Here is a 25,514-nt window from a genome sequence, read left to right on the forward strand (position 1 = left end):
GTCATGATCCCGGAGTCCTGGGATCGAGTCCCACATCGGGCTCCCGGCTCAGCGGGGAGCCTGCTTCTCCCTCTAGCCCTCTGCCTTCTCATGCTGTTTCTCTCTCTCTCTCAAATAAATAAATAAATAAAATCTTAAAAAAAATAATTCACAATTATCATTGTGAAACTCAGTGATTATACCATGCGGAAATGCTCTCATGGATTATGCAGGTTTTTGGACACTCAGTAGTCCTGGGCTGCTATGCCTCTTCAGTTTTTTAAACTGTTTTATGTTGTCCCTTCCTGTCTTATTTTTTTTTTTTTTTTTTTAGCATAGCTCTCAGATCTCCTTGCAAGTGCATTTCTTTTTTTTTTTTTTTAATTTTTTATTGTTATGTTATTCCCCATACCTTTCCTGTCTTATTATTAACCACTCATTTCACTGTTGCCAGTGTGACTACCACCACTGCCACCCTCCTCACACACACACATACACATACACAAACACACATATCTCTTTTGACACACACAAACCCTTTCTAACCCTTGACTGCTCTGTGGGCTAGGAAACAAGAAGGTGATTTAATTAGAATTGTGTGCAAAGGAATAGTAAATAGGCTCTGAGTTAGGAAGACCTTAAGGAAGATACCTCTTTATAATAGATAAACTTTAGTCAAGTTCTTCATTAACCATTTTGACTGTCCAGATAGCTTCATTGTTCAATTATAGGCTCTTAAAAACAGGTTGATATATACATGACTTCTGTCTAATAAGAGTTAGCAATTGAAATTCTGAGCGTTGGATTTCCCACGAAGAACCAAAAGCTCACTCAGTAAGCCAAATAAAAAGCATGCCCACTGACCTTCAATTCTTGGCCATCACGGCCAACTACAAACCAAACAACTAGAAACCAATAGCCACAGATGTTGTACTTTTCCTTGAGTAGGAGGCATCAAGAGCATCTGTGCACCCAGCACTATAGTATGAGTCATTCATGTTTGTGAAAGCCATTTTTCCTTAACTGGGCAACTGTGGCCAAGCTGACCCAGCCAAGAACCTCCTCTCATTCTGCACTCAGGCCCCAAGAGCAGCTCACTCAGAGGAGCTGGAGCGCCTTGCTCCCCTCTCATCCAGTCAGGCCCACTGCCTAGCCCAGCCTAGGTTTTTGTCTCTCCTCACCTGATGTGACCACCCCCTCTGAATTTCTGTTTCTTATCTCTCTCTCCCTGAGCCATCCTGGTCAGACTTCCTAACCCCCTGTTCTCATTGCATTGCTTCTAGGTAAAGACAAACTTTGATCTGTCTCCCTATGAGCTAGAGAAAAAAAGAAAGAAAGTCTACTTTCTTCAATCCCAATCATTCACTTGAACCTTACCTTACTGCAGCCCCTAGCCTTATAACCAGGCACATTTATCTCTTTGCTTTCCTACCACACTATAGTCATTGCCACTTCCTGCCTTTGCCCTTGGTCTTGTGCCCTTCCAGAACACCATCTCTTTTCCTCTGTCTGTCCAAATCCACCCATCTGGGTCTCTCTCAAGAAGCCATTGCCAACTACTCTGCTCCTCCATGGTTGCTCCTTCCATCCAGCTCCTTAGAGCTCCCAAAGTTTTAAGCCTTCCTTTTCTTTTCCAACTGTCCTTGGCATAGGCCCTGGAGTAGAGCAGAGGTCTTACCCGAAACCTCTCTGGTGGCTCCTGCCCAATTTCCATCCCTCTAAATTCTAACATGTTCAAAGAACACAGCTGACCTTGTAAATGAAGAAGACCCTAAGAAGAGCTAGGTTTCTATTTGGAGAAACTGCAGTATCTCTCCCACAATGATACATTCCCTTTCCAGTTTTATGGAGAAAGTGTGGGTGGGCTAGGTTCCCAGATAACTAGCAAAGAAAGGGCAAGTTGGCCTCCTCCCCTCCCCCAACCACCACACTTGCCAGACAGCATTTAAAATGCGCTTCCGTATGGTCAGTCTTTTCATTTGAAAAGGAAACAAGTCTTGATGTTCTGTTTCTCTCATTTCATTCAGGACAGAGGTCATTCCCGGAAGAGGAAGGGTAGTTTCCAAGAGAGGACTTGGAGGGAGTGGAGGTGGGGTGGGGGAACTTTCTCATCCTTTCTTATTAGCCTGATTCCCCCTTTGAAGAGAACAAGCCCAGCTTTCATACTGAATTTTCACTGTGGCCTCTGCCAGGACTCCTTGGCTGAGGCAATACCCGGAAGGATTGAGTGATAGTTCAAAGTCAGACAAGGTGTCCAGACAGGACCAACCAGAGGAGATGGTACTAAGACAGCTGGGAGATAAGGGGAGAGAAGGGGAGGAGGGAGAAGGCAGGGTGTGTGTGTTAAATGGAAGTCCGGGGGAAAACGGAACCTGGAAATTTCTGCCCCCAACCCCCTCTGCTGTATCTGTCAATCCGTCTGTCATACACACACACACACTCCTGCACAGAAACACGTTCTTCACTTTCCCTCCCCTTCTCTAACTCCCTAAGGCATTTCTATAAATAAACAATTAAGACTTGAGCCTGCCGGTGGCCCACTGTTAACTCGTGCAGTGTTCTGGCTGTTAAGTGTATAAATCCTCACACTGTTCCTCACTTCATGGCTGCAAAGCCTTTTCCAACACATCATCTTCTTCACCTGATTCCTACCTCCCAACCCTAAGGATCTTGTAAGCTCCTCCTCACCAGTCCCCTACACAGAATCGTGGGCACCCCACACCCACACTCTCAAAGTTCTTAGCCTTGAAACTAAGCTTCAGGTCCTGCTGCTCAAATAAATAAATAAATAAATAAATAAATAAATAAATCACCTACGGTTCATGCCACATTTTTCTTAAAACATTTATTTTTGCATCCCTATGATGATCAGAGCTTCTGTGCTACGTGCCTTACATATATGATCCCATTTAAGTTCCACAACAATCCTGAGTTATCGATATGATGGAGGCATTTTGTAAATAAGGGAAGTGCTCCTGCCCAAGCTCTGATGTTCTGTTATATGACTGCAATCCTAAGTGGAGAGCATGGATACTGAGTTTTGAACCCAAGCCTGTATGACTGTAACACACGTTCTCAACCCCTTCCTGGTGGTCCTCTTACTAAGAGGGCTTCGGCATCCCCGCTTCAGGAGCATGTACTGAGAAGTCTAGTCAGACATCTGGAATGCCAAGATTAATATCCAATTAAACTTGCCCACGTGGGCCTGCAGGGACATCTTTACTTTTCACTTCAACGAATGTTCATTTTGTTAGACTCTGTACTAGGTATTATGGACAGAGCAGTAAATTAGACAGGTCCGGCCTTCATAGAGTTTACAGTCTATTTAGGAGAGAAGGTCCATAAAGGAACACACAATTAAATACATATACTAGTTCACCAAGAAGTTCCAAATCAACAGAGTAAACATGACATAGTTTTAATTTTTTCCAAACACTGTTCTCAACTGTGCTGTGTCAAATTATCTCCCTTCCTATTTGCTCCCCTTCAAATATCTCAGATTCCATTACCTCCTATCACTTTCAGTTATTGAAATTTAGTCTAGGCCAATTTAAACTCTCATCTCGTATCTGATCCAAAGCCCTCTGCCCTCCCAGAGGACTTTGCTGCTGAGGGGTCCTTGAGCTCTTTCTCCCCATCCTCTAGCTCTTGCCACCTATAGCCCACCTCACAGATCCTTGTTGCTGGAGACCCCCTCATCCAGAGGGTGGCCATCTTGGGTGGGGCCAGTACCTTCCTCAGTGTCCTTTGGACCCATGGAAATTTCAAGCTCCTTGCCATGCCAAGCCCTGGGAGAGACCCTGCCCCATTGCCATCCTTTCTTTTAGCCCTGCCTTCTCTCTTCAAAGTTTTCCCCCTGGGACAAAAATAGAGTGCAGACAGTAGTACTGCTGCCCAAGCAGATGTCCAGCCAGGAAATATGACACTAGTCATTCCCAAAGCACACCTCAGGTTCTTAGCTTAGAGGAGGGAGGATGTACCCCTTTCTCTCGCCAAGAGCTCTGCTCCTCTCCCAAGTTGATTCTGAGGAGCAAACCCTACCCCGTTCTCCAGCTCAGCCTGCTCCATGGGCTAGGGGCAGGGGTGAGGTATTAGGGCTGGTTCTGCCAATTCAATTGTGGGAGCTCTCTTAGAAACGTGGCATGCTTAGCACCTGTCATGTCACCTTTGGGCCTTGGCAGCCATTCCAAGACAACAGAAAAGGTCTCACTCAACATCCTATTTCAGATAAAACTGTAATTCAAGACATATGATGAAAGAAAAGAGTGGGGTACTATGAGAGGAGAGGCACTGGAATCAAACTTCTTGGGTTCAAATCCCAGCTCTGCCCCTTACTGTGTGCCCTTGGGTAGGTTACTTAACCTCTCTGTGCCTCAGCTTTCTTACATGTAAAATGGTGATGATAATAGTACCCACCTCATAAAATTAGATAAGAAAATGTAAGTAACACACTTAACATGGTAGCTGGTACATTAATAAATGCTCAGTAAATCTTAGTTCCATGAGGACATGGATTGAGGAATCCAGGCACTTCATAGGCACTCAACAACATTTGATGACATAGTGAATAAAGGAGAGTATCTGGGACTACCTATTTGAGATTGGGTAGTCAGAGAAGACCACTCTGAGGAGGTGACACTAAAGCTTTGACATGAAGGATGAGGGGGACATCAGCCAAAGAGCAAAGGGAAGGCAAAAGGAACAATGGAATTAGTTACATTATCCTCCTGATGATAAAATGTCTTCCAAGTCCAATTTAGGCAGATTGTACTTGTGTCACATTACATAATAGATCTAGAAAATGTGCCTTGGACATTTTAATACAATGTGTAAATACAGTTATAAGATGCTAATTTTCTTGAGACCAGAGGTTGTAACTCCTGGGAGTGGAGGTCCTCCAAGTGCCTCTGTCCCTATCACAGCAGCTCTGACAGCACAGTCAGGAATGCCACCATTTCCTGGCTTCTCCAGGTTGCATTGCTTGTCTACAAAGGACTCAGAGACCAAAGCTCTTCACTTTCTCTGCAATACCACCCAGAACAGGGTCCCTGCTCCTCACCCAAGGCAAACCTGTAAAACTCTACAGAGATTGGCCTTGACCCATTGCCCCCTATGGTCCCCTGTAACTGACAGCACACTGCCCCTGCCACCACCTTCTAAGAGACAAATTGGAGGGCAGCTAGACCAGGAACCAGGGTGAGGAAGGGTGTGGGAGCAAAAACAGGTGAGAAAGACATGGCTGGATTTGCCGTGGCCCGGAGCACACCAGCTGAGAATTCTCTCTGCAGCTGGCATGCACAAAAAGAGCAGTGAATAAAGATCAGCAGAAGGATGCTGACAGTCCTCAAGGAACTAAATGGCTGAGATGTGAAAGAGGAAGCCTTCCAAGATTCACGGGGCCCAGCGCAAGAATGCCAAGGGAGGCCCAGCCTGGCCAGTCCCCTTCTGTCTCCCACCCTGACTTCATCCTGCACCCCCTCACTCTTACGCAGTGGACAGGTGAACTCTCCCACCCCGTTCTCCAGATAGCTACCTCTCAGGACCAAGGGTGCAGTCACTGCTGGTGCAGCCTACCCTCAGGAGGACACACTCAGAGCAGAGGCAGGCACAGGCCCTGGAGGTGGGCTTAGTTGGGGAGCAGGGGTCCAGGGGTACCATGAACACAGTCTGGAAGGAGATAGATGTATGGGCTTCAGGTGGTGGGACGTCATTTTCCCATGTCCCAAGCTAAAACAGTGGCATGATCTTCTACTCTGCCCTCTCCACCTTCCCCAATACCCAGTTTATCTGTCTGAGCTCCCTTAGCTAAAATTTAATGAAATTTATATATATAATATAAAGTATATTAAATTTAATATTAATACTAAATATAATTTTTATTTTAGTATGCTATTAATTTTAAATATATATTAAATATTAAATATGATATTAAACATATTAACATATATTAAAGTAGATATATATATAAAAGTAAAAACAAAACCTGTTTTTGATGAGAAATCAGACTTTGGAAATTGGAAAAACAAAAAGAACATTTCAGGGCAGTCTCCACCTTTGAGAAATAAGAGAATCTACCATCGGGGTGCCTGGGTGGCTCAGTCGGTTAAGCACCTGCCTTCAGCTCAGGTCATGATCCCAGGGATTGAGCACTGCATCAGGCTCCCTGCTCAGCGGGGAGCCTGCTTCTCCCTCTCCTCCCCGCTTGTGCTTGCTCCTCTCACTCGTGCTCTCTGTAGTTATCTTTGTCTCTCTCGCAAATAAATAAATAAAAATCTTGAAAAAAAAAAAGAGAATCTACTTTCCATCATATCTTAAGTCACAGGCATCCAGTGGCTGCATCCACCTGCAGCAGCCTTAAAAGCATGACAGATCAAATGGCATTTCAAGTAAATACTTCCAACATAAAGCTCTAAGATCCAAAAACAACTTTATGACGACAGTTATCATGAAAATAGTGTAAATACACACATATATTATATGTTGTTTACTACCAGGGTGTCTGCTTTGAGGGTTTGTTTTGATTTTTTAAAGTTTCCAGCCAAGGACTTTAATAGCAACTAAATCAAGATTCTGGCTAGATGTTAGGTTTGATTCCACATGACCTAAACAGTCAGAGCTGGAGTGTCAGCTTCCACAAGGAAGGGAGTGTATCATAAATCCAGAAATGGATATATGAACAAGTAATTTATAGACTATTAACTAGGATATATCCAAAGATTAATTTTGAAAGTTGCATCACCCAACAGTGTACATTACTGGACATTTGAATCTGTGTGTGTCTCTGGTTGTAGTCATTTTTAGTTACTGTGAATCTGGTGAGCATTGTAAATGATTGGGATAAAATATTTGCTGGAGGACTAGTTATCAGCATGTGATTCACCAGCTCCTCTGACTCAGTAGATCCATGCCTGTCATGAGCTATTAATACCTTTAACAGAACGTGAGTGGGGCAGAGAGACTACCTGAACCTGAACCAGCAAATATCCAGGAGCCCCCCCCCCCCACTGGCTGTCTTTATGACTATATCCTTTTGTGATATGTAGCATCTATATCTTTTGTTGCTATAATGGCAAGTTTTGGGCACAGGTGTGTACTGATCATTGTTTCCAAGCACAGTGAAAGTAGATGGAAAGCAGTTGGAACTGATCCCAAGATGGGAGGGTGCCTCTCTCTACCCAAATTTGAGCCACCCTTAGTGTAGATAAATAAGGGCTGAAAGACTGTGCTCAGATTCAGAAAGGCAGGATGGTGTGTAGTTATAGGTATTAGGACCAGCAAGGGTCTTTTACTCCATTGAGAATGTTAATGGAGGGTAGTTGCCATGTTAGATAGAATTGCCCTTTCTGTCATCTAGAAACCCAGGTGTAAGCACCAAGGAGCTAGAGAATAGCTGGTCCTGAATAGAAATACCTAAGGATGTAGATCCTGTTTGGTTTTTTTTTTTTAAGGGGGAGGGGGAAGGGCAGAGGGAGAGAGAGGATCTCAAGCAGGCCCCACGCTCAGTGCAGAGCCCGAATGCAGGGCTCAGTCTCACGACCCCAAGATCATGACCTGAGCTGAAATCAAGAGTCAGGTGCCTAACCAGCTGAGCCACCCAGGTGCCCCAGGCTATAGCTTCTATTTTTATTTCTGCAGCGGCAATGAGAACACAAAGGAAACTTCTACTCAACTTCATGCAATCTGGCACCTTGAAAGGTTAGGAAAAACATAAAAATGGTCCATTGTGATGAATTCAAATCACATCCTTAAGGCTGGCAGTACAATGGTTTCAAAACCCAGATGTTCCAAAACAATTTATTATTCTTAAGGGTTACATAGGAAAAAGATCATCCCAACCTCCTCTCCAAAAAATATTGAAAAGAAAAGAAAAATTCTATATAGGATGTGAATGGGAAAGTTTCTACTGTGACTATAGGTATCAATAAAACCTGTCTTAAATTTTTTATTATAAAGTATCATTTACATGTGAGATATGTGTATATGCAAGAATTTTGCTTAAGGAAGAAAATGTTAGTATTATTTTTAAATGTTCTTTGAACCCGTCCCCAGTTCTTTCTGTCTTCCTCCCCAGAAGTAACCACTATGCCACATTTTACTTATTATTCCTTTGTTTTCGCTTATTAGATATAGTTATAGATCTAGATAGATTTGTAAAACATCTATATATTCAGAAATTTGTGGGGTTTTGAACCCTATGTAAAATAATTGTACTGATGTATTTTCTGTAACCTGCTTTTTGCTCAGCTTTATGTTTGTAAGATTCATTTCTGTTGGCAGGATTAGCTGCCATTCATTTTCACTTATGCTTTGTATTCTGTTGAAATAATAGGATTTATCTATCCAATCTACTGTCAGTAGACATTTGTGTTGGTTTCAGTTTTTGCTTTTACAAATAAAACTGTTACAAACATACTTCTGTATCTCCTGATATACACCCTCTGGAGTTTCTCTGTAGGATACACACATAGAAGTGGAATTGCTATGCATCTTTTTTTTTTTTTTTTTTAAAGATTTTATTTATTTATTTGACAGAGAGAGAGACACAGCGAGAGAGGGAACACAGCAGGGGGAGTGGGAGAGGGAGAAGCAGGCTTCCCGCCGAGCAGGCAGCCCGATGTGGGGCTCGATCCCAGGACCCTGGGATCATGACCTGAGCCGAAGGCAGACGCTTAACGGCTGAGCCACCCAGGCGCCCCTTGCTATGCATCTTTAACTTTGCAATGCTAAATTGTCTCCCAAGTGGTCATACCCATTGATACACTCACCAGCAAGGTTTGAGACCCACTGTCTACAAGCTCACCAACATTTTAACTTTTGCCATTCAGATGGATATGAAATAGTATCTCATTGTAGTTTTAATTTGCATTTCTCTGTTTATTAATGAAGTGGAGAATCTTTTCATATGTTTATTGCCATTCATGTTTCCTCTTATATGAAATATCTATTCAAGTCTTTTTGCCTATTTTTCGATAGATTTTTTTTCTTATTAAGTATCAGAGTTCTTTACATATTCTGGGTACTAATCCTTTGTCAATTATAGCTTCTCCCAGTTTGTAGCTAATTTTTTCACTTTCTTTATCTTATCTTTTGATTTTTAAAAAAATTCAAAGTTTTAATGTGGTTAAATTTATCAGTTGTCTCCTATTGGTTTGTGTTCCTTTATCTTAGAAATCCTTTCCAATTCCAAAGTCCCAAAAGCCTTCTATATTTTCTTCAAAAAGTTTTAAAAGCTTTCCCTTTCTCCCTTTAGTTATTCAAGCCCCTGGAACTGCTTTTAGAGCAAAGCATGTGGGAGGGTCCTGGTTTCATGCTTTTACATGTGGAAAACCATTTGTTCCCATGTCAGTTATTGTAAAGTCCCTGCTTTTCCCACTTAATACCATTCCCAGCTTGGTCACAAGCCAAGCCTTCATCTATATGTGGGCTGATTTCTGGGCACGCTAATTTGTTCCATCGGAAATTTGTCTAACCCTGAACTTATATCCCATTGTAACAGTCACTGTAATTTTATAAGACATCTTGGTATTTGCTACAGCAAGTCCCCCCCTACCCCAACCTCCATCTTCAGGAAATTCTTGACTCTTCTTGGGGCTCTTTCTACTTCCACACACATTTTAGAAGCAATTTGTCAAATTCCTTTAAAAAAAAACTATTGATGTCTTGGTTTTGATTGGCTTTGCATAAAATAATAAACATCTTCATGATATTAAATGTTCCTAACCACAAATAAGGAATAGTTTTTTATTTGTAAGTTTCTTCATTGCCTTTCAGTATATACTTATAATTTTTCCTTAAACATCTTGTTAAATTTTTGTTATATTTATTCCAAAGACTTTTTATATCATTACTGCTATTGTAAAATATTCTCTTTTTTCAAAAATTACCTTTTCTGTTTATTGCATATATATATATAGAGATTGATACTCAGTTCACTTTTGGATATTGATCCTTGTATTAGTCATCTATTGCTGAGTAACAAATTACCCCGAACTTAGTGGCTTAAAACCACAAACATTTAGGGGCACCTGGGTGGCTCATTCGGTTAAGCATCTGCCTTTGGCTCAGGTCATGATCCAGGGTCCTGGAATAGAGCCCTGTGTGAAGCCCAACATCAAGCCCTGTGTCGGGCTCCCTGCTCAGCAGGGAGTCTGCTTCTCCCTCTCCCCTCCCCCTGCTTGTGCTCTCACTCTCTCTCTCAAATAAATAAAATCTTTTTAAAAAACCACAAACATTTATTATCTCATAGTTTCTTTTCTTTTTTTTTTTTTTAAGATTTTATTTATTTATTTGACAGAGAGAGACGGCAAGAGAGGAAACACAGGCAGGGGGAGTGGGAGAGGGAGAAGCAGGCTTCCTGCAGATCAGGGAGCCCAATGCGGGGCTCGATCCCAGGACCCTGGGATCATGACCTGAGCCTTAGGCAGATACTTAACAACTGAGCCACTCAGGGGCCCCTCATAGTTTCTTTAAGTTAAAAATTCAGAAGCAACTTAGCTGGGAAGTTTTGGCTCAAGGTTTCTCATTAGGTTGTAATCAAGGTATCAGCCAAGAGTGCAGTCATCTGAAAGCTTGACTGGGAATGGAGGATCCATTTCCAGGCCCTTAAGAGACCTCAGCTCCTCACCACATGGGCAACCCCAATAGGGCTTCAAGGTAACTGACTTCCCCTAGTGCAAGAGAATCTGAGAGAGAGAGAGAAAGCAACTAAAATGAAAGCCACAGTGTCTTTTATAGCCTAATCTTGGACGTAACATGCCATAATTTCTGCTGTATTCTATTGGTTACACAAGAGCAACTCTGGCACAGCATGGGAGGAAACTATGCAAGGGTATGAATCTCAGAAGGTCAGCACCACTGGGGCCATTTTGTAAGCTAACTGTCACAATTTATATCCAACAACCTTGCTGATTCTCATATTTATTCTAATAATAATAGTAGTAGATTCTTTTGGATTTTCTATGCAGGTAAACATATTATCTGTAAATAATGATAATTTTCTTTATTTCCTACCAATCCTATATTTCTTTCTTTCTTGCTTTACTTCACTGGCTCAGATTTCCAGCACAATGTTTAAGAGAGGTGGTGATAGAAGAACTTATCTTAAAAGAAGTTTCAACATTAACCATAATATGATGTTTGTAGGTTTTGTTTTTATTTTCAGTCGATACCCTTTTCCAAATTTCCCTTTATTCCTTGTTTCAGGGCTTTTTTTTCCATTAAGGGTGTAAAATTTTATAAACATTCTTTGACATCTATTGGGCTGACTGTATATTTTTATTCCCTTAATCTATTTATGTGTCAGGTTATAGTAATTGATGTTCTAGTATTAAACCAATTTTTCATTCTTAGAATAAACCCAACTTGATCATAATACATTATCTTTTATACATTTTAATAATTTATTGTTTGTAATTTTTTTTTTTTTAAGATTTATTTATTTGAGAGAGCGAGAATGAGAGAGAGTACATGAGAGGGGGGAGGGTCAGAGGGAGAAGCAGGCTTCTCGCTGAGCAGGGAGCCCGATGCGGGACTCGATCCCGGGACTCCAGGATCATGACCTGAGCCGAAGGCAGTTGCTTAACCAACTGAGCCACCCAGGCGCCCTGTTTGTAAATTTTTGTATCTGTTAATAAGTGAGATTGGCTTACAACTGTACTTTACTATACTGTCCCCAGTAGGTTTCAGTATCAAGGTCATGCTAACTCATTAATAAGTTGAGGAATATTCCCTCTTTTTTATATATTCTGGAATATATTTTTTTAAAGATTTTATTTATTTATTTGACAGAGAGAGACATAGTGAGAGAGGGAACACAAGCAAGGGGAGTGGGAAAGGGAGAAGCAGGCTTCCTGCCGAGCTGGGAGCCTGATGCGGGGCTTGATCCCAGGACTCTGGGATCATGACCTGAGCTGAAGGCAGACGCTTAATGACTGAGCCACCCAGGTGCCCCTATATTCTGGAATATTTTATATAAGATTAGAAATACTTGATCCTGGGGCGCCTGGGTGGCTTACTCAGTTAAGCATCTGACTTTAGCTCAGGTCATGAACTTAGGTCCTGGGATTGAGCCCCAGGTCAGATTCCACACTCAGCGGGGAGTCTGGTTGTCCCTCTGCCCCTTCCCCCACTTGTGTGCTCTTTCTCTCTCTCTCAAATAGTAAAATCTTTAAAAATATATATATATTTGATCCTAGGGGTGCCTGGGTGACTCAGTCAGTTGAGCATCCGGTCGTGATCTCAGGGTCATGATCTCAGGGTCATGAGATCGAGGCGGAGATCGAGGCTCACCTGTGGCTCTGTGCTTATCAGGGAATCTGCTGGAGGTTCTCTCTCCTCCCCCTCCCCCTCTGCCCCTCCCCCACTCTCTCTCCTTCTCTCTCTCTCTCAAATAAATAAATCTTTTGAAAAAAAATATTTGATCCTTAAATGTTTGATACAACTCACCTGTAAAAATATCTGGACCAGGTATTTTGTTTGTGAGTAAATTTTAAGCCACCAATTTTATATTACTGATCTTAAATGTTTATAGAACCAGCCAGGTTTTCTGTTTCTTCTTAAAACCATTTTGATACAACACATTTGTCTAGAAATTCTCCACTTTATCTAAATTTTCAGAGTTACTAGCATGAAGTTGTCCATAATGCCCTAATATTTATTTATGCATTACCTATAATTATGACATTTTTTAATTCTCTTTTTTTTAGCTTTTTTTCATGCGTCTTGTCAAAGACTTGTCTTTTTATTTCTTTGTTTATGAATTCGTGTTTGATGAAAATTCTTTGGGGCTTAGGTTAAAGGCACATTTTTAGAGTACTTGTGTTTGCTTCTACTGAGCACCTGTGGGTATTGCAACCAGGGATCATTTTAATGAATTTTTGGTTTGAGGTTTTTCAGAATACAAGGAATGTGAATTCAGATTGCAAATCTATGTGAGGGCCAAATTGTGGTTATGAATTTTAAGAGGAGTTTGTTTTTTCCTTCTACCCTGAGGTACAGGCATCTTTCCTACTTGAATTTCTTTGTAAGAAGGGTTGTATTTTTTTCTTAATGAGGTTGTGTCCTGTCTTGGTCCTAGCTATGCTAGATATTCACTGTGACCACCTCCCAGCTTAATGGACACTAACCTTCATTTCTGGCCCCTTAGCAGCCATAGATGTTAAAGACTAATATTGGTCACCAGGGGATTAGCAAGTGACTTCAGGACAGCTGCCAGCTTCAGTATACATTTACTCTCTGGGGTCCTGCTTTTGCTTTTTATTTAGGGGGCAGAGGAGGCCTGTAAGGCCATCCTTCCTTTCTTCCCAGCTCAGCAGTGCTTTTAAAATATATTATTATATTAAAATATAATTCAAAAATATTTTATCTAGCATTTTCAGGTGTTTTGTCCTGGAGGAATTTGGGTGGGGAGTAATCTAAGACTTTAATTTTTACATTTTCAAGGCCATACTCATCTTGATCAGGTTGTACAGGGTGTAATTTTGGGTGTGCTATGCAGTACTTCTTTAGGTACTGGAACAACCCCTAGAATTCTTCCTATCCAGGCTAAGATCCTGGTTGTAGACACTGTGTGTCAAACAAAATACATCTGTAGCCAGATACAGCCTACAGGCCTGTAGTTTACAACTTCTGATAAAAAGGATTTTATGATACAAAATTTGTTTTTTATAATTGGGCCTTTTCAGTAGTTTGGTCATTTGTTTCACCTTAAGTTTAAGATAACCCATGCAGAAGCCCTTTCTGGAATTTTACACCTTTCTGGAATTTTACACGAGAACTGGAACTACAGCTAAGTTTCATAGACCTGCTACCTCTCACTGCTGGGAGCCTACCCTCTCCTTTCAGTCCAGGACTGGTGCCCATTGCCCCCTCCTTATGCCCTCTGTGTGGCTCCAACCTTTGCCCCTTCAGGAAGGTGCTGGGGTAGAAGCCCACTCCAGCTCTTGCCACACAATCTCCTCCCCGATTTTAAAGCTGATGAGTGGCCCCCAAGAGAACCCTGACCCAGCAGAGAGTATGCATGATGAGCATTAAGTACACATGGGGATAATTAGAGGGACAGTCACAGCAGCTCAAGTCACTGTTCCTGGACCCTAGCCCTAGTGGTCAGGCAGTAGGAAGTGTCCTCACTATTGAGACTGGAACCATGTGAATACCCTCAGGTGAATCCAATTCCTGGTCCAAACTATCTTTGCTCAGTAGTTCTTAAACAAAACAGGAGAATCTCAGTTGATGGTTTATTTGACTGTGGCTTTGAGAAAGAAAACATACTCAGGTCTTGTATCAAACACTTTTATTCTTAAAGTGAGAAGTTCACAAAGGATAGCTATAGGAGAGTGAAATATTTAGAGTAGAAAAATTGTTGGTGCTAGCCAAACCTCAACACTGTCATAGTTATTCCAATAGTACTTTTCCAGCATGGCAGATCACACTTGTTAAAATTAACTGCATTCTCTGAACACTTCTCAAAGGATGTGCACAATGATAGAAGCAAACATTCAAGGATTCCTGTTCTTAATATCTTATAGAGTGGATTTATGCACACCCCAAAATAATTATATTACAATACATCCAAACAATTCACATCTATTAAAAAAATATTTTTACTTCAAAGAAGTTGGTAGAAAGACTTAAAATAAGACAAATATAGGCACAAAATAGATTGCTGCTTCTGTGTGCAAGGTACTGGATTCTTGAATTGAGAATCCGTGTCAGTCCTCACTTCCAACATCACATCGAAAAAGTATGGCAGAAAAATAAGTCACCTTCAATATGAAGGATGCAAGTTGTGTACACTGGCAACACTCTCAAAGATACAACAGTATTACAAAAGGGATGCCAGTATACAGAGTGGACCTTCTTATAAAGTCAAACACTCATGAGTTACCATATGACCCTTCAGATATTTGGGAACAACACAATATTCTGGCTTAATCAAGGCACTTGCAAAGAGCAATCTTTGTAGTGAGTCCCTGAGCATGACGCCTTGATCACAAACAAGATCACTTATGAGGACTGCAAAGCCAGATTTGCTTAAACTTTCCCCAAATCGTGCTTTTTCATAAATGTTTGAAAAGAAAGGCTTCATTTAAATCTTGATTCTCCAGAGTTATAATTCACCTTTCCCCAATACCACCCAACACCTCTAACGTTTGGGTTTTCTCCACGAGAATATATAAAATGGGATCTTCCCTCCCCCACACACAAATGATTTCCTTAGGAGAGAACTATAAAACCAACTTAAAAACACAAAGTAACCTCACATTTTCTCACCAACAGCGAAGTATCAGACCACTCCTACTCTGACTTGAGCTGCGGAGCCCTTTGTGTGCATTTTTCAGACATTCCTCATACCATTAAAACAGCTTGCCATCACCATCAATTGTCCTTTCTCAACCTTTCCTTGCCCAAAGTGAAAGCTAGTGAATTGAGAGGGAAGGAGAAAGGGCCTTGAAACAGTATTATTATTACTATTTTTTTTTTTACAAAAATATGGTTCCAGGCTGTTACTTGATCCTCCAAAGCAAAATTGGGCAGTATCATCGTATAGACCTCAACAATAAATTCTCAAGTGGCTATCTTTTTGTAGCCAGGTCTCAAAAGCTCAAAACTACACCTAATGAAGGAAAGTAGCAAAAACTTCCTAATACTGAGCAATACAGACCTAGAATTACATGGGAAATATGCCAGATCAAAACCAGTCACTAGGTTACTTAATCATCGATAAGAGGCCAAGTTCTCCATTCTCCCCCAACTCTGCCATTCTGGGAAGAGCCCACTGGCCAGCCTTGGACTGCCAAAGATGGATGACTCGGACTCAGTCTTGGGGGGTACCTGGTGGAATGCACAGTCCTGAGATGCTGTCTGTGTCTGTACTCCGTCAGGTTTCCATTGCACATGGACAATTCTGTAATTCTGACCTTCGTTGTTGTCCCAGAAGACCTTCCCATTAGCATGGTAAGAAATGCAAAACTCAATTTTCTCCTCTGTTGGAATGACAGAGGGTAAGTCAATGGCAAATGAGAAGGTGTCACTATCTGAGCCACCATACATATTTTTCATATAGACACAGTCCACATCAGTGTAGCTTTTCCAGGTATCAAAAGTGATACGGATCTGAACCTTCTTCTCAAAGCTCATGTTTTTCACTTTCACAGTTCCAGTCACTGTTCGCTCTTGCAAAGAGCAGTTCTCCAGACAGACAAAATTCTTCTGAAAGTGGTTCCGAAAACTTAAGTAATCAGTTGAAGGCTGGGGAAAATCTAAAATCAAGTTTTTCTCCTCATGGAGTTTTAAGCCAGAGGAGATATCGTTAAGATCCAAGAGATCAAACTGGAGATCCCACGCTGGTTCTTCTGGGAGGTCCGAGAAGATGTGGATGGCGGTGAGAGAGAGCCCCTTGGAGTCAGCAAACACAACCCGCTTCTTGGCTTGGTCGTGTGAATGCTTCCACTCATTCTGTGATTTGGCTTCCTGTTTTATATTGAGACATGGTTTCAGAGGCTTTAATTTGTTCACAAAATTTCTTCGTTGGAGGTCATCATAAGGGCCCAAGAAACTCTTCAGAGGTGGCGAATGAGCCAAGCAGAGCCTCATGGCCACATCCACTGGCATGACTGAACTTGTCAAAGGCCTCGGATCTAAAACCTGGATCATTCTGGAATACAAAAGAAGAGGGGGTTATCACCTGGACCTGGAATGCTTTCCCCAGGTTCCAAATATATATGTACTATTTTTGTATTGACTTAACTATAACTAGCACGGTAAGCATCAGGGATGTGTTTTCATATGTAGTAAAAGAAAACAGTATTAGACGATCAGATTTGCATCCTGTGTCTGGCTATGCCCTTGACAGACTACAAGGCCATGGGTTAACTGCTTAAGACACTTGGGAGTCTCAGTATCCCTATCTGAGAAATAAAAGGGCTGGATGTGATCATCTTTAATACAGCTCTAAGAACCATTTGCTCTGTTCTGAGCCAGTGGTTCTCAAACCTGACTAGTCACAATGGCCTGGAGAGTTGGTTTTCTTTCTTTTTCTTTAATGCCAATTCCTGGGACTTAAAGCCACTGAGGCAGAACCTCTGGGGGGTGGGGACAGGGGCTTTTCAGGTGATTCTAATGACCAGACAGGTTCCAGAACCATGGTTCCAGACTCTGTGCTCCCTCCGGCTGCTCTGTTGATTTTCCTGTTAAATTGATTACACTTCTCTGGAAAGGTAATCCACTTGAAAAGGAAAAAAAAATAGCAATAAAACTCTCATGGAACAGTTTTGAGAGTGAGAAAGCTGGAAAGAATGAAGTCAGAGGATTAGCTTTTCACTTTATTGTGTTCGTCCTCATTTTTCACAAATAACCAACTGAAATGCATGTCAGCAGTTCATGCACTTACAGAAAAACTTCACATAATCTGTATTTCATATAGAAAGATATTCATGACAAATACACATTTAGGTGGAAAATGCTGATTACTGAAAATTGTTTTTAATATATATTGTATATATGAATTTATGAAACACTTAATAGGAAATACACCAAAAAGTTACTTATCTCTGGGCAGTAGGATCATTCATGATCTATTTTTATCTTTGTACTTTTTTGGTATTTTCTAATGTTTGGCAATGGATATTTATAACTAGCAAGATAGTAAAACTATTTAAAAATTTAAATATAACTATGCTCAGCAGTATTAAATTCAGAAGTGTCCATCAGGTTTTTTTCCTGACCTTTAGCCCTCCATACATATTCCCAAGCTTATGGATTTTTCCCCCATCCTATCCATACAGATAGGAGGTATGTGTATACTGTACATGATATTTTTCAATCTGTCTTCAATAACTTCACAGTAGCTCTAAGCACATAGGCAAATAAATGGTCATCAACACACAAAACAGATAATACAAGAACATTCACAGAATTTACTTTATTAGTCCTGGGATTTTTCTGGGAGGCCTACAAACTTAGAACAAACAAATGAAAGCTAAGCTATATTTGTGAATCTAATAATAGTTAACAGGCAGGATTTTTAGAGAAGTCTTCTGCTAAGTAAGTCATGTCTGGAGAAGCTATTTAAAGTAGTTTTATGGAAGGTTTTTTTGTTTTGTGGTTTTGTTTTGCATTTTTACTTTTTGCACTTACAGAAAGACAGTTTAAGGATCTGGCAGTTTCCCTGGAATTTTAAGTCCTGGCCAAGAGTTAAAAAATTATCATTTGCTTAAACTCCACGACTGAGTTTACTATGGCAAACCGTGATAAGAAAGGTGCAGGAGGGCGAAAGAATGCAGAACACCGTACTGCAGTTTTCCCCCCAGGCTAAACTACCCAACCAGCAAGGTCAAGGTGCTGTTCCCACAAGCTGCCCCAGTTCTTGGGACATTTGTGCGGATCAAGAGAAAACAGTCGGAATCCAAGAGGGAATCAGAACTAAAGCTGACTCACGTTCAAGAGTTTCTGGTTTGGGATGCTAATTACCAAAATAAGCTGTGGCTAAGAAGCGCAGAGCAAATCTCCACAATCCGAGGCTTCCCTGGGGCCAGATTCAATTCTGCAGTCAGCCAGCTTGCCGTCCTCCGGAGTCTCCATTTGCAGTGATGCCCGAAGGACCACGCCACCCAACCTCCCTGCAGTTGTGCGCTCCGCTCTGCTCTGGGGCGGGGAGTCTGCGGTGAACCTACCTGGTGCAGCTCATTAGGCAGAGAGACGGCGGCGGACCGTGAGAGCCGGCTCTCGGTTGTCTGCGCGAGTTCGCACCGGGCCCCGGGCCGTCTTGGTTCGGCTGGAGCTCCAGCGGATTGCTAGTGCTGCGCGGGAGAGGCCGCTTATCTCCCCCGGACCACGTGAACCAGTCTCTCGGACCAATCACCGGGCGGCTGGCCCCGCGGCGCGACCAACCAGCGCCCGGTTAGGGCGCGAGCCCTCGCCCGGGGAACGTGACCGCTGTGGTGCGCCGGGGAACGTGACCGCCGTGGTGCGCCGGGGAGTGCTAGGGGACTCAGCCAGCAGCTGGACCGAGCTCCGTAACGCGACCTCTGGGCGAGGGGGGCATGGAGGGCGCATCGCGAAGCACGTAGCGGGTGCAGGCCAGGAGAGAGAGCAGCAGAGCTCGCCCGGGCTGGGTGCCAGCTCAGTGGGGCTACAGGAAAGGAGATGCCTTTTGCGTCTTGAGGCGTCTATACACAGTTAAACCGAAGAGCGGAGAGTTGTGGGTCCTTTCAAATGTATATCATATTCGAAATGTTTATATCGTTCACTGCTTGATGCATCCGCTCATCTTCTCCATCGCCTTAGCCTAAGCAATCGGAGGTTAGCTGCACTTTTTTTTTTTAAGATTTTTTATTTATTTATTTGACAGAGAGAGAGACAGCGAGAGAGGGAACACAAGCAAGGGAATGGAAGAGGGAGAAGCAGACTTCCCTCTGAACACGGAGCCGGATGCGGGGCTCGATTCCAGGACTCTGGGATGATGACCTGAGCCAAGGGCAGACGCTTAACCACCGAGCCACCCAGGCGCCTCTGGCTGCATATTTTTTAATTAGGGTGAATCCAAAAATGCATCGCAGAGTGGATGAAGGCTGCTAGGAATTACCAAGTTCTCTAACAAATGTTAATAAAGCATGCTAGACCCTTAGAAGGGTGACGTGGCATTTGATTAAAAGACACTTTGTATTTCTATTTTTCAGTTTTTCTCCTTGGAAGAGAAAACTAAAGCCAGAAATGAAATGTCCTTTTTTGCTCACGTGGATGGTCAGTCACAGAGCCAGTGGTCAATCCAAGTCCCTCAACTCAGTTCTGACGTCCTTTGGCAGTAAGGTGGAAACCAAAATGTTAAAATACCTCCCTGTAAATTTCATGACTCTCCCAAACCAGTTACTTTTGCTGAGGTCTACTTACTTTGTTTAGTTTGGGGAGTTTTTAGACCATCAGTTACAACCATAAATTTCTAAGTCGAGTATAAATTATTTTTCTAAAACCCACGCCCTAGCTCTCCTCTATTAACTTCAATATCCACTAGTCAATTAAAATGTACAAAATGTACAATGTAAAATGTAAAAAAAATCCCTATGTCTTTTAAATTACTCTCAAACACTGGAATTTTAAAATAGAGTTACTAAAGAGAAAGACACCCATGCTGAGTATCACCAGGGAAGGTACTTAATGCTTGGGTTTGATTTTTGAAAGGAAAGATCCAACTAGTAGTAGATCTTCTAGCCCCTCAGCCCAACCAAAACTGGCTGAAAGTGACATAGTCTCTGGGTTTGACACTTACAAGCTACATGAATCTAAGCAAGTTCTAGCTTCAACTTCCTCAGAGTTAAAGTGGAGAAAGTGAAATTGTTCTGAGGATTACATAAAACTGTGCTGATGAGAAAACTTAGCACAGTGTCCAGTGCATGTGTTCAACCCCTGGTGGTTCTCAAATCAGTACTCTGTCCCTCAGTTTTAGTTATTATTCCTTTACCACAGGTGGCCTGTGCCTGAGCTATTATACTGATAAATAGCTACTGCTTATTGGGCCTTTACTATGTGCCAAACACTGTTCTAAGAGTTGTATGTGTCTTACCTATTTGTTTTTCAGAACAACCCTAGGTGGTGCATACTATTATTAATCCCATTTTAGCGATAGGGAAACTGAGGCACTGAGAGGTCAAGAAATCTGCTCAGGATCTCATAAATAGAGCTGGGATTAAAACCTGGCCGATGCCAGAGCGACAACCGTTGTACCATATTGTCTTCCTCTAATTACCCATCAACATTTAGAGTAATAGGGGTGGGAGGTGCCTTAGGTATCACTGGCTTCAAAGTCTTTTTTTCACAGAAGAAGAATCTAAAACTCAGAGAAGCTGAGCTGCTTGCCAGGGACTGGTTAGGTCAGAGCCAAAACTAGAAAGAACACTGGGTAGAGTTTTTGACTCTACTCATGATCACATGTTGAACTAAAAAAGTGGATATTACCAATTCAAGTTATGGAGAAATATAAAATAATAAGACTGTGTTGTGATGCCATTTTAGAGGAAAAATGTGCGTGCATAGAAAATAGAATAATGTTAATAGTGCTTATTTTTGGATGGTGAGATTATGAGTAACTAAAAATTTGTTTGCCATTTTACTTCTTTGTATTTTTTAATTTTTCTACAACGAACAGGGACTTCTTCTGTAACCAAGAAATCTTTTTTTTTTTTTTTTTTTTTTGTGGGCAGCAAAGCAAGGTTCATTGAGCAATAACAAAGTGTTAGTACAAAGCTCCTGAGGAGAGAGGGGACCCGAAGGGGTTCCAACTGGAGTTTCTAAGACTAGGGGGTTTTATGGGCTTGTTGGTGGGCTGTTTTAATCTGACTAACCCTTCCTGCGCGTGTCATCCAATCAGATTTGTCACCTATCTATCATATGGGAAAGGGTGGAGGACTCCTTCTAGGGTGGTACAAAATCCTCTTAAGGGCGGTTTCCTCTTGGGGTGGGGGGCTTGTCCCTCCCTGCATGCCTTCCAACTATCTTTCATCATTCCCCCCTCTGAAGAGGTAACCCTAACTGCTGTTAGGGGAAAAGGGTGACGACCAATCGTAGCTACTTCCTGCTGGTCAGGGGTGTTGGATGGGGCAGCAGTCAGGGTTCCTCTCATCCTGATCTATCAAGGGGTCCCCTGTAGATGTCTGGTTTCACTTCCACGTGAGGCTCCATCTGAACCACAACCATTTGGAGTTTGATGACCTTTATTCTGGAAGATATAAAGTGGGTTACGGTATTTAGGAGGCAAGGCCCAAAGCACAATACAAGACCAAGTACAGCCAAGAGTCCAGCGAGAGATAGAGGATGTTTTAGTGAACTCTCCACATACTGTGAGGAGAGGGCAGGCAAAAGGTGCTTCAAGACTAGTATATCCCTGTTCTATTGCCCATTGTCTTTCCTGGGTTATGGAGCCATCCCAGACTAGGGGAGGCAACCATAGGGGTAGTTGACCTGGCGGCTGATTTTGTTGCAGAATCTGCCAATCTGTTCCCTTCGGATACTTCATCCGTTCCTTTTTGGTGCCCCTTGCAATGTATAACTGCTACTTCTGGGGGTTGATGTATGGCTTGTAGATGCCGTGTGATTTATACTTGATTGGAGAACCTGAAGCAGTTAGAAAATGTCTCTTTCCATATTGTACCATGGGCATGTAAAACTAGGAAGGCATATTTGGAGTCAGTACATATATTGACTCTTTTGCCCTTACTGAGCTCTAAAGCTCAGGTGAGGACCCTCAGCTCGGCCACTTTGGCGCTTGACCCAGGTGGGAGGGGTTACTCGCTGTTGTTTCATATAAAGAGACCACAGCATATCCAGCCTTTCTGGTGCCCTGTTCAACAAACGAGCTCCTATTAGAACATAAAGTCCATTCTGGATCCTCCCGGGTAGCATAGGTTTGGGTTATGATTTGTTGACAGTCATGCTCTGGCCCTGTGCCTTCTTCTTGAAAGAAGATGGAGGGATTTAAAGTAGAGCAAGTTTTTATTTGCGTAACTGGGCCTTCCAGGAAGAGTACCTGGTACCACAGAAGGTGGCTATCCGTGAGCCAGTGACTACTATCAGTTGATAGGAGGCCTTGGATATTATGAGGGGTGTAGACAGTAAGATCCTGTCCCAGAGTTAGTTTTGCAGCTTCCTACTGGCTGTTGAGTTGGCCCCCCGGGGCCTGGGTTAGGACACCCAAGGCCATTCCTTTTCTTTATTAAGAAATCATTTTTAAAGGATTTTGAAACTTTCAGATTTGGGACACCTGGGTGGCTCAGTCGGTTAAGTGTCTGCCTTCGGCTCAGGTCATGGTCCCAGGGTCCTGGGATCAAGCCCCGCAGCTCAGCAGGGAGCCTGCTTCTCCCCTGCCTGCTCTGCCTGTTGCTTCCCCTGCTTGTGCTCTCTCTGACAAATAAATAAATAAAAGCTTTAAAAAGAAAAAAAAACCTTTCAGGTTCAACTAACATATATAGCCTACCTACTAGGTACAAAGAACTGTGTTGGAGGCTTTCACATACTTATGCCATTTACTCACACAGTCCTTTTGAGTTTGTGCTTGTTTCCATTCATGCTGCTTTCTCTCCTGCCCCCTGGTGCTGACTGATGCCATGAAAGCCATCTTTCTAAAGTCTTTAAAATAGAAATCAGGAAAACAGGCTCTCTCCAAAGAGGAGTCAACACTCAATAAACCTCTAAACTGGGTTCACCTCATACCCCACGTTTAAAACATCCCTGTGAGAGAAAAATCTGGGTGCAGGCGTGAAGGCGCAATTGTTGCCAACAGTAACGGTGATTAAAGAAACAGTGGTTAAAATGGTTAAAGTGCAGAACACCACCTCAGACTTGTGTGGTATCTCTGGTGGGGTGAAGAAGAAGAGGGGAACAAATAAAAGATAATACACTTGGCCTCTCTAGTAATCTGTTGGGAAGAAGGACATAGAGGTAAAAAAGACCAGTAACCATACCAGGTTGGCTAAGTGGAAAAGGGGTCATATGAACATTATATACTTTTGCTATATGTCCATCAGAACTTGAGAGAAAGGAGAGCCCGCTGGGGGCTAGGATAGCCAAAGAGGACCAGGACATGTAGGGTGACTGCACGGAGAGCAATCCGGCTAGAAGTGAGGATTCTAGCTGCAGGGAGGGGTGGGGAAGGAGGGTATTGGGGGAAGGGCCAAAGGAAAGAGAACCTTAACTGTTACAAGAAAAAGAAAATCTCCTGAACTGTCTTGAAAAAAAAAATTAGAGATCTGAGTGCAAAACAAGGAAATGAGCAAAGAATGAAATCTGGCCATAAAGAAGAAATCATGCTCCTGTGTAGGTAGTTACATCTCCAGGTTGCTTCAGGTTCTCCATATTCACTGAAGGATTACGGTGAAGGAAAATATGTTAGAAAGGACCTATGGGGAAAAAATCTTTAAGCCACCACTGACGGGTGTTTTAAAAGGCTTGAATATGAATATTATAGAAGATGAGAGAGGGGATAGTTGTGCAGGGGGTGGATAGGAACTAGCCAAAATGTACTAAATAGGAAACATCAGTATCATATGACCTCACTGATATGAGGAATTCTTAATCTCAGGGAACAAACTGAGGGTTGCTGGAGTGGTGGGGGGGTGGGAGGGATGGGGTGGCTGGGTGATAGACATTGGGGAGAGTATGTGCTATGGTGAGCGCTGTGAATTGTGCAGGACTGTTAAATTGCAGATCTGTACCTCTGAAACAAATAATACAATATATGTTAAAAAAAAAAAGAAGAAGAAGAAGATAGCAGGAGGGAAAGAATGAAGGGGGGGAAATCGGAGGGGGAGACGAACCATGAGAGACGATGGACTCTGAAAAACAAACTGAGGGTTCTAGAGGGGAGGGGGGTGGGAGGATGGGTTGGCCTGGTGAAGGGTATTAAAGAGGGCATGTTCTGCATGGAGCACTGGGTGTTAATACGCAAACAATGAATCATGGAACACTACATCAAAAACTAATGATGTAATGTATGGTGATTAACATAACAATAACAAATTTAAAAAATAAATAAATAGGAAACATCAACATAAAAAACACCAAAATGAAAAGGAATATTCTGAAAAAAATAATAATAATGAGGACATACTAGCTCTATCAGCTAAAAATTTATTATAAATATACGGTGTTTTTTAAATTTGGTATTGGTGCATGAATAATCAGATCAAAATAAAGGATATCCAAATCAAAAAGGAAGAAATAAAACTGTCACTATTTGCAGATGACATGATATTATATGTAGAAAGCCCTAAAGATGAAAAAAACTGCTAGAACTAATAAATGAATTCAGTAAAGTTACAAAATCAATATGCAAAAATCCATTGCATTTCTATACACAAATAAACTATCAGAAAAAGAAATTAAGAAAGCAATCCTATTTATAATTACAAGAATAAAAAGAATAATAAGAATAAAATACCTGAGAATAACTTTAACCAGAGGAACGAAAGACCTGTTCAGTGAAAACTCTTAAGACATTGATGAAAGAAATTGAAGAAGACACAAAAAAATGGAAAGATATCCTGTGCTCATGGATTGGAAGAATTGATTTTGTTAAAATGTTCATACTACCCAAAGCAACCTACAGATTCAATACAACCCCTATCAAAATTCTAATGGCATTTCTCACAGAAATAGGATACTTCTAAAACTAGTGTTAAACCACAAAAAAAAAAAAAAAAAGCCAAAGTAATCTTGAGAAAGAAGAACAGGACACCTGAGTGGCTCAGTCAGTTAAGTGTCTGCCTTCGGCTCAGGTCATGATCTCAGGGTCCTGGGATCGAGCCCCACATGGGGCTCCCTGCTCTGTGGGAAGCCTGCTTCTCCCTCTGCCTGCTGTTCCCCCTGTGTGTGCTCTCTCTCTCTGACAAATAAATAAATAAAATCTTTTTAAAAAGAGAAAGAACAAAGCTGGAGGCATCACACTCGCTGATTTCAAACTACATTATAATATAGTAATCAAAACAGTATGGTACTGGCATAAAAACAGACACATGGATCAACAGAACAGAATAGAGAGACAAGAAATA

General features: G+C 42.0%; 1 protein-coding gene across 1 annotated transcript; it reads right to left on the reverse strand.

Moving 5' to 3' along the window:
* Positions 1 to 13,340: 13,340 nt before the first annotated feature.
* Positions 13,341 to 18,810, reverse strand: PPP1R3C (protein phosphatase 1 regulatory subunit 3C). Its single transcript, XM_032432554.1, has 2 exons — positions 18,651 to 18,810; positions 13,341 to 16,633 (listed from the first exon to the last, which is right to left on the reverse strand). The coding sequence occupies exons 1-2, from the start codon at positions 18,662 to 18,664 to the stop codon at positions 15,694 to 15,696; spliced, it is 954 nt and encodes a 317-aa protein (XP_032288445.1). The 5' UTR covers positions 18,665 to 18,810; the 3' UTR covers positions 13,341 to 15,693.
* Positions 18,811 to 25,514: the final 6,704 nt, after the last annotated feature.

This window comes from Phoca vitulina, unplaced genomic scaffold, assembly GCF_004348235.1.
Source record: "Phoca vitulina isolate PV1807 unplaced genomic scaffold, GSC_HSeal_1.0 scaffold48, whole genome shotgun sequence".
NCBI lineage: Eukaryota > Metazoa > Chordata > Mammalia > Carnivora > Phocidae > Phoca > Phoca vitulina.